This window comes from Trematomus bernacchii, unplaced genomic scaffold, assembly GCF_902827165.1.
Source record: "Trematomus bernacchii unplaced genomic scaffold, fTreBer1.1, whole genome shotgun sequence".
Classification (NCBI taxonomy): domain Eukaryota; kingdom Metazoa; phylum Chordata; class Actinopteri; order Perciformes; family Nototheniidae; genus Trematomus; species Trematomus bernacchii.
The window spans coordinates 1,197,054-1,206,899 of NW_022987705.1; the positions used below are offsets into that span (position 1 = coordinate 1,197,054).

Here is a 9,846-nt window from a genome sequence, read left to right on the forward strand (position 1 = left end):
TCAACTAGTTGTTAATTAACATGCATATTAGCAGTATATTGGCTCTTTATTAGTCATTATAAAACACTTATTAGGGAACATATTCTTAGATATAAATACTTAATTTTGAGTTATTTAGACACAATTAACACTTATAGTTGAATGTCTTGTTACATAAGAATAGATCATATTTGTTAAGTGTTATTATGGGAGAATTACTATTCTTGTGGTGCTACTGCCTTATTAGGCCCATATTGAGCAGAGCATATTAAGACCAAAACTCATGCACAACAACATCCTTACTTGCAGTAAATAAGCACTAATTAGAGGGTTATTGAGGAAAAACTCTCAACTAATGGCCTATTACTTGTAAAATATGGTCATGTAGAATAAGGCATTAATAAGTGTTTTATAATGACTAATAAAGAGCCAATATATATTATATATATATTTTAAGCATGTTAATGAACAACTAGTTGATGGTGAATTTGTGTACCTTAATATAAAGTGTTACCCAGTCTTTTCTTATAACTCAAATCAAGAGTATCTCCCAAAACCCCATTGCTTTTAATGGATTTGTAGAGGAACACCATGCACGTATTTCCGAAAAATCACACAGGGTTACTTGTTTGCTGTTACCAAGGGGAATTTTTATTTGTGAGCAGCCCACAACTGTGAAGCCTGAGCTAGCTAGTTATCTGCTCCTGCACAGAGTGAACAGGTGACTGGTTGATTTGCTCAGTTTGACATGTCTTCATCCAGCCAGCACGATGCAGTGTGAGCGTACAGACCTTTCATTATCGTCAAATTTGTCAACACAGATCAAAGGGAACGGAAATAAACCAAAGAGAAAGAACAGCTCTTCTGTCTTTGATGATGAAAGCACACATCCACGAATGCGCTGTGTTCTAAATATAGCATTTAATCATGCTCTTTCTAATTGTGGCATCCATTCAGACTATGTATTTCACAATAAGAACATACATTTCGTCAGTGTCTCAAAAGGAAACCTTCTTACACAGCATGTTTTCAGTCAAGTTCTCTTATCAGATTTTCCAAAACATGACTAATATCAGAACTCATTAGTGAGTGAGTTTGAAGTATTAATAGGGTTAGAGAAATAAATACTATTAAAATATATAAATTCCCTTATGTATGAAGTAATGAAGGTAAATGAATTAAAATCGATATACATGAATTCAACAACTTCTCTAAATGGTGCAATAATTCACCTTATTTAATGCAGTTATGAAACAATTTGACTTGTGTAACATTTATTATTGTGATGCAGCTATTTGCTGATCATTAGTGCATAATAGATGGACATACGTTTTATAAAAGTGGAGATGTGTCACTACAAATTGCTCATGATGCTGAAATGAAGGCTGATTTGACCTTCTCATCATAATCACATCATCTTGTAGAGACATTGTTGAATGTATCATTTTGTAGTTGAATGTAGGTTTGAGTGTTTCCTCTGATTGACATGCTTTTCTACTACAAATGAAGATGCATCTGTACCTTTGGAGGCACACTCACAGAGCTTGTTTCATGCTGCAGACAGGAGGTCTGATGATGGTCACCCGTCTAACTCTAGCAGTCTGATGAGGAGCTCGCTGATGAAGACTCCAGCGGCGAGGATGATGAACATGAGCAGCACAGCGAGGCCACGTCGCACCACCAGCTGCCTGACTGACAGAACCACGTCATCTGAAGTCTGCTGACCTTCCAGCTTCCCCTCCACACCACTCAAAGAACTGGATCGTACGTGGCCCTGTTTCTCACCAGAGTCCGGGGCTGTCGGGGATTTGAAAACATGTTTAATTTCTGTTGTGCAATAGTTACCAGTGAGAAGACATCCATATTGAGCTATAGATAAAGTTAACAGCTACTGGTGTTACCTTTGTTTTCTATCCCGAAGATCTTGTTCCTCTCTGTAATGTGGACTCCAGCTCTTATCAGCGCCTATTCAGAGATATTTAAAACAATAACAAAGAATATTTTATATTGAAAAGTCACAGGAAAACAAGCTACAGTATTATCATGCTGTCTACACTGTAGATATTTGTTTTGTACAATAACTTTGCACTGTAATAATTAAACCAGAGTTACTCACCTCTTCTGTGACCTTTGTCCAGTTTAGTTTACACAGGAAAACAATAAAAAAAACAGACTGTATCAAAACGGAAATTAATAACCCAGACCACAGCCCTGCGACAGAGATGGAAAGAGGGCTGTTAATTAGTTTGAGTAAAAATGTGTCAACATTTTCACTATATTATAATTTTTTTTACCCTTACCTACAATGCCCATTTGAACAGGAAACATCAGAGACACTCCAATGGGGAGCCCAATCAAGTAGAAACCCACCAAGTTGCACACAGCACCAATCATTTGTTTCCCTGTCCCCCTGACAATACCTCCGGTCACACCCTGTGGAGATGAGATAAAGAGAAATGTAAAAAAAAAAAAAAAAAAAGTTTGGTTCCGTTCGCTCTGCAGAGAAATAATGTGATTTATGTGGCAAAAGTTTCTAACCGCAATGGCTTCAGCGACATGGATTACGCCGTACATCTTCATGACATCTGACACCCTCTGAATAATGTCTCTGAAAGAAAAATGCAAATATTAAAATGTTTGATACTGAAAGACAGCTTAGTACAAAGTCAATAGACTTATACTAGCATTAAAACTGCCTGCCTCCGGTAGTGATGACGCATTAAACAAAATGTCCAAGTTTACTTTGCTGATATGGGTCACCTCTGAAGTTAATACATGATGAATTACACTTCGTCACAAGCTCATTGTGCGAACATATGTACGTACTTCTCTGTGGTGAAAATGTAACCAACCAAATCCTTGAACACAATAAGAACTACTCCGATGAGACATGAGACACAACCTGGAAGGGAGAGAAAGACACATTGTTAGACAAGGCTGGGGAATATATAAAAGCATAAAGTGGAGTACCATTTATTTGTAATCAACCGGTGACAGATGACTTCAAAGTGGTACATTTAAATAGACAAACAGGGCACATGACTTTGATCCAAGATCCAAGGAGATCTCCACACAGCAGCCATTGCCTTTTGTTTTGGTACATGATGGTTTGTCAGGCTACGAATTTGATCCATACATGCACAGATGAAGGAGACCTTGCTGGACAGCTTGGCTTGCTCTGTGTTCCCGGCACCGAGAGCATTTCCAACACGAATACTGGCAGCCACGGAGATACCCATCGGAAACTGTGTTGGACAGGATGAAAAAAATATAGAAAAACAATTAATTCATACAAATATTTGAATAGACTGAAATACAAATATTTCTCCAAATCTATATTTAAACTCTTGAAAATCATTTTGTTCTGTGCTAGGAGGTGCGTTTAAAAAAAGTGGGTGTTGAAGGAACACCCAAACGTCACACGGTTTATAAGTAGTTTGTTTGAGTTTATGCCTCCTAAAGCTCTCAGATTTAAGATAGGAACATTTTCACTTTTATTAAGTTTTTTATCCTTTTACAACTTATTTAGGACCTCATTGCTTATGAACAATAACAGCAGGGCTCTGTGGTCTGGCAAAAGGACAATTTATGCTTTATTGATTGTATGTTTTTAATGCTGTACATTCCTGTTCATTATCTGTTTCAAATATAAAACGTTCTGTAAACCTAAAAAAATAACAAATGATCATGCATTTTGTTCTATTACTCAATATCAATCCAAAACAATTGAGGATAACGTAATAAAGAGAAAGACCAATGTGTGAGGCAGTTACCATGTAAGCGATAGAAGCCAGTTGATAAACGATAGACTGAGCTCCCAACTCGACCTCACTGATGATGCCCGCCAGGAACCCTGCGATCTCGTACAGCCACCACTCCAGACAGAGCATCAGCATGCTGGGGATGGCCAGGCGGAGGAAAGGACCCCACTCCTGCAGGCACTCTGCTGACCAGCCTAGGAGACGACAGGAGGGAGGATGGATCATGGGAAATGCAGATGTTGTCTACAATGCAAAAACTGAACCTAAAGCCCTCATTCAATAGTGTGATAAAACATTCTCTTGCACACGTTTATCTGTTTTATTTGTTATGTTAGTTGGCTTAGTCAGAGGAATCTCCCTAACATAACTAGTGCTAATTAGCAAACGTGCTAACACAAAACTAAGATTGTAAACATGTTGAACAAAACCTCCACACATAAGCTTCTAACAATTATTTAGTGGGTTATGCTGCTTCAGAACTGTGCCCAACAACAGTCATATCGAGCTACTAGGATGTATGAAGACTCAAAATGAATGTAATTATAACTATGCAAAATTCCCTTATCAACTTTCAAGGCTTTTATTGTCATGTGTGCATAGCTACAGTATAGATATGGCAATGAAAAACTCAGGTCACAGGCTCCTCCAACAGTGCAACATATATATAGGACATAGAACAAATAGTTTCTGCTTTCCTGATAAATAGCACCACATTTTTCGCAGATATATTTAATCATGCAATCATGAGGAAGTAACAGTCAAAAGAAAGTTATCTCTACAATAGTTTTATCCCCTGAACCTACCGTCCCATGTAGCTTTGTGCAGCCCCCTGAAGCAGATGTAAACAAACAAGAACACAGCCAAGGAATACTGAGAGATGGCATTGGCAGCTGCAGATCCACTTTGGTGGTGTCAAAACAAAGGAGGTAGAAAAACAAAGCATGTAGTCACTGCAGTCGCACAAAGAACTCCCCCTGATGACTATTAAGAATGACTCATAAACATACAATCTCCTTACTCTAATTTATACACTGATTGGTTAAAACAGAAAAGATTATGACTCAGTTAAGGAGTACGCTGGTGGGTGTACTCACGTGATCCCCAGATCCAGACGGTTGAGGAAGATGTAGTTGATTATTACATTTAAAATGTTCCCCATGGCTCCGGAAATCACCTGGGGCCACATGATGCCCTGTGAGCCAAAGTAAGCTTGTTAAAAGAAACACATCATTCCACCTGCTTCGTATTACTCTCACACACTCCTTACTAACACACAAAATGATCTGATTACAGACTAACTTTCAGTCATTATTTAGTTTCACATCAGTGGTCTTGCAGACATCAAACACACCTGATTCAGCAGATACCTCAGCTGCAGCTGGTACATGAAGGCAGCCTGCAGAATCCAACATGAGGCGATGAATGAGGTTAAAAGGCTCAATAATGCAACTCAACAATCATCTGAAGAGGACATATTATGCTCATTTTCAGGTTCATTTTTGTATTTTGTGACTTTTCTGTGACTTTTAATGTTCAAAAGGGTCTTTATTTTCCTCATACTGTCTGTGCTGCAGCACCTCTTTTCACCCTCTGTCTGAAACCAGAGCCCAGTCTGCTCTGATTGGTTAGCTGGCCAGCTCTGTTGTGATTCGTCAACCACTTAGAGATGACCCGCCCCTTAGTCTATCATGTCTATCAACAATTGCGAGTGTTATAGTGATGTCACTATGTTACAGAAGTCAACAAAGGAGTCCAATGGAGGCGTTTCAGACGAGTGGGAGAGAAATTCCCTCTGGAGGCAACTTTGGGATTTGAGCCTTTGCAAACCATTTACATGCACACAAACCTATAGAACACACTACAGGAAAGGGAAAACCCCAAAAAGCATAATATGACCTCTTTAAGACATTCATGTGTATAAACAAAATATTTTAGGAAAAAATGTGGAAGGAAGACGAACTCACAGGCAGAGCTGGCATAAAGATCTTAACATACAGCTGGGAGAGTCTTTAGGATAGACAAAAGAAGGGGGAAATGGTGAAAACATGCAATAAATAACACAATTGTTTGATTCATGATTGAAGAGTGTATATGAAGCATTCAATGTCAGTTTATGCTTTTATAATGCACTGATTTTGAAGTGCAGAGGGTTCACCTGGCGACCTCTGTGCTCTGCCTGACAGCCAAGAGAATGGGCTGAGTGTTAATGAGTACGGCCCAGCAGGGGAAACAGGCTAGGAGCAGAATCAGAACTCCCCTCTGGAGTATCACTCCTACGCGCTTCAGGTTACCGCTCCCATAGGTCTAAAGGGAACGGGTCGGAAAAACAAGAAAGATAAATAACGCTTACTCGTGTGCAATTTGACACAAAAAAACAGATCCGTAGGAGCATAGTGTGAACGCAGCGGTAACTGGTCAGCACTGACCTGGTTGTAATAATATAATACCTGAGATATGAGAGTATCACATGCTGAAGCCAAACCACAGCCAATGGAAATACCTGTGACATTTATTACCTTTATTGAAAAGAGAGAAAAATAAAACACAGATTCATGAATTGATAGATAATTCAAATCAACCAAGTAGTTAAATTATTTTTTAAATACTTGATTCATACTTGATATTGACTTCATTAATAGATGCACTTCGCTCAGAATACAAATTCATGTTTTCAAATTAAGTAAGCTATAGGTAAAACACAACAAAGAAACAAAGAAAAATAAATAATAGAAATGAATGTAAACACATATATCTTAAGTTAAAGATTTTTAAAAAAAGGCAATGATATGCACAAGGGGCTAAGATATAATTAGAATAAAAATAATAATACATAGGATTTTATAGCGCTTTTCCTAATGCTCAAATACGCTTTACATAAAATAAGAACAGAACAAAAGCATAAACAAGTCCTAATCAAGAATAAGATGTGTTCTTGTTATGTCTTCCAGTTGCTTCAATTCATACTTCATCAAGAAAACAGATGGATGACTTTATAAATATATTTGTACATGCACATACAGTATATACCCAGCGTTACCCATGTATATATACACACAAGTAGTTACATTCCATTTCAATGACAGTCAAACAGACTGCCAAAAACAGCTTAAGCTAAACTGCGTTAACATCACTCACGGCTATCGCTAACGCCACCCCCGCCAGCTCTGTTTTCCCCAGGTGTCCGCAGAACACCATGCTGACGAAGCCGATCAGGAAACTCATCATCTGTGAAATAACCTGGAAAACAAAATCATGCTCGTCTGAATAACTATAAGGAAATTAATGAACTTCAACAAACATGAATGAGACATGAAACTCCACATGCAGCCCGTAAAGTGACTGACAGAGTTATTATCCACTCATTGGCAGCTGACGTGTGTTATGCTTTGGTTTTACTGCAGCTCCTTTGTATTTCTGAATGTCTTCACTACTTCTCTTTTCTTTCTAGTTCTGGTGATTGCTGGTGTAAGTTTTTGACAGCCTTTGGCATCAAAAGGTTTTCACAAAAGAAAACGAAATGTCCTCATCTATCAAGAACTGGCTTTGTGCACGAAGTGGAAGGCAGGGAAAAGTGGATACATGCTGAACTATTTTTCTTTCCTCTCAAAATGTATAATTTTCTTTTCAGGAGAGACACTTACAAAAATACAGTTCGAAAGTCAATGAGTTTGAGTAACTATATATACTGTTTATAAAAGCAATTTGAAGTCATTTAAGGGTTACCTTTGAACATCTAAAACGTCTTCAAGTGCTTAATGAGTACAGCCAACATATCACACTGAATGTGTCTGATAATTGAGCTAGTGATTCCTCTAATGCATCTATTTAAACCACTGTAATCTGTTTTAGTTAAAATGATGCCACACTTTTATTACTAGCCAGGCAATTCTTTGTCCAATTAGTCCCAATGGTTTGCAGTTATTACCCTGTTAATGACTGCTTTATTAAAGCAGGTGGCAAATTGAAAATAATTACTGCTACAGCACAAACCCCAAGTGGAAAACGAAGCAATTTAAGCCTTTTTCAAAGGCAACTCAGTTGTATTCACTTTTATCATGGTAATAAGTGACTTCTACGGTAAAATACTCTCAATTACAGCCGTTTTTGAAAAATGTACAATCTTAACAGCCTCAACAACTGATGGAGTAATTATGAGTCACACTCAGTCACTCTGAATATTGTTGCAGACTAAGTACCTCAAGCTCTGAAAATGATTGGTCTTATGAACAAAGAGTTGATTTCCATCCAAACACAATCTTACCACAGGCCCTGCCAGTTTTAAAAAGTGAACAATTTCATTCTTGAAGTCCACAGGTATCCAGCGCGTGATGCTTCTCAGGCAGGATCCGCAGTACGAGTCGACACCGTGAGCAGCAGGAGAAGCTGATTCATCTGTTTTGGACTTTCCATTTACCCCTGTACATGCAGCTAAATCTTCCATACTGAAATGAGATTTGGCAGAAAACAAAACTCAATCCCAAACTGAATGATCGTACTGTACAGTTCCCCTCGGACACAGACAAGAAAGCTGGGAGTAATCAATAACCAATTACCTGGGTAATAATCAATAGTGAAGGCAATGTCTGCTCACCTTATTCTCTGTCTGTGAGAGTGGGCTGTTACTATACAATATGCTGGGGCATATCCACCCCCGACCCACCACCAAGCTGTGCACTCCCCTAAAAACGGTGCCAAAATGAAGCTGGTTGTTTATTCTTGGCTGTGCTGCAGTGTCTCAGATTTTCACTGTTTCACCCAAGCTCAAAGGAATGAAACACTGTGAAGACACTTGCCTATCATTTAACACACTGTATGAGTAACAGAGTGCTCATCTGGTTAAACCCTGCCCTTAACAAGACACTGACGGGAGGTGGGATGACTCATGATAATTTCACTTGAGAAAGTTTAGGAAAAGTAAAAGATGACTGCGACAATACATGTGACACAAGACGGGTGATAAGTATCTGCAAGGGCACAAGCACACAGGGAATTAAGCAGCTCCTTTCAGAAGAAAATAAGCTCCGAACATTACCAGCTCAGACGGCCTAGTAAGCAACTAGCTGGTGAACATAGTAAAACACTGAAAAAAACTGTTATATAAGATGTTTCTTCTAAAAAAAGAATGATTATCTGAATGAATGATAATGTTGCTCCATAATGCGGGGAAGTTAAACAGAAAATGAGTTTGCCTAAAAGATGATAAGTATATGTTGGGTTCACAGATAGTTGTTTTTTTGTTGCTATTGCAGGTTTCATTACACAAATTACATAAGAGGGAGTAAACATCTATGGCATTTCTAAGAGCGGATATAAAAACAAACCTAATTAGCCGAAGATTCACACTTTTTTGTTTTCCTTGTCTTAAATATATGAGGATCATAACGATCAAATGTGCCTGCTATAAACACTGAATGAAATATTAAGATGTAAGTGAGTTATTACAATCGCTAAAATATGTAAATGCAATCATCTGAGCACTACTTTACATGTAATAGTTTTGATTTCTGTCATTCATTATTAATGATTATTACAACAAAGTTCGACATCATATGTAAGAGCTATTTCAGAATAACCTTTTTATTTTATTCAACAAACAGCTAAAAGCTAAAAGTAGAATTCCCATCTTCTTTTGCTGTCGGCTGTCAAACTATCTCATGACGGCAGAGATACAAAAAAACCTGACGTGGTGTGACTCACTCATATATATTTTTCGCCTCACTGAGGTAAATCACTGCGCCTGTCACTGTAAACAGCACACTTGCTTGTATCCTGTCGCCTCTTCGTGTTGTATTCCTTCTCCCATAGTAACACCTCTCTGGTTGCGGCTGTGTGAACCTCCCATCGGGTGGTGCTGTTTTGCTCTGGCTGAAACTCAAACGATCAACATTTCTGGCACATCAGCCTGCTTCACTGAACTTTGAATGGATTTCTTATAATTTAATCAAATCATTCTAAACATATGCTTCTCCTTCAGCTGATTCAAACACAGCCAAGCTTCTCTGCAACATACCGTCCAACATATTATCAAACTCAAATTAGCAGTTTCAAATGTTTTTCTTTGCTTCGGGGGCTAAAAGGAGACGAGAAAAGCGAAAAAATAGAAAGA

General features: G+C 38.2%; 1 protein-coding gene across 3 annotated transcripts; it reads right to left on the reverse strand.

Moving 5' to 3' along the window:
• Positions 1 to 1,186: 1,186 nt before the first annotated feature.
• On the reverse strand, positions 1,187 to 8,419 carry LOC117490470 (multidrug and toxin extrusion protein 1-like). 3 transcript variants are annotated; one of them, XM_034140230.1, is made up of 16 exons: positions 8,294 to 8,419; positions 8,002 to 8,182; positions 6,876 to 6,977; positions 6,188 to 6,256; positions 5,896 to 6,044; positions 5,705 to 5,747; positions 5,092 to 5,136; positions 4,835 to 4,932; positions 4,544 to 4,641; positions 3,753 to 3,934; positions 3,116 to 3,224; positions 2,806 to 2,881; positions 2,280 to 2,587; positions 2,096 to 2,190; positions 1,881 to 1,944; positions 1,187 to 1,776 (listed from the first exon to the last, which is right to left on the reverse strand). In XM_034140230.1, exons 2-16 carry the CDS (start codon positions 8,179 to 8,181, stop codon positions 1,559 to 1,561), a joined length of 1,836 nt encoding a protein of 611 aa, XP_033996121.1. In that variant the 5' UTR covers position 8,182; positions 8,294 to 8,419; the 3' UTR covers positions 1,187 to 1,558. The 3 variants fall into 3 exon arrangements, with proteins under 3 accessions (XP_033996121.1, XP_033996120.1, XP_033996119.1); XM_034140229.1 differs by having other exon boundaries at positions 8,332 to 8,372; XM_034140228.1 differs by lacking the exon at positions 8,294 to 8,419 and having other exon boundaries at positions 2,280 to 2,412; positions 2,518 to 2,587; positions 8,002 to 8,205.
• Between the last annotated feature and the right edge of the window lie 1,427 nt (positions 8,420 to 9,846).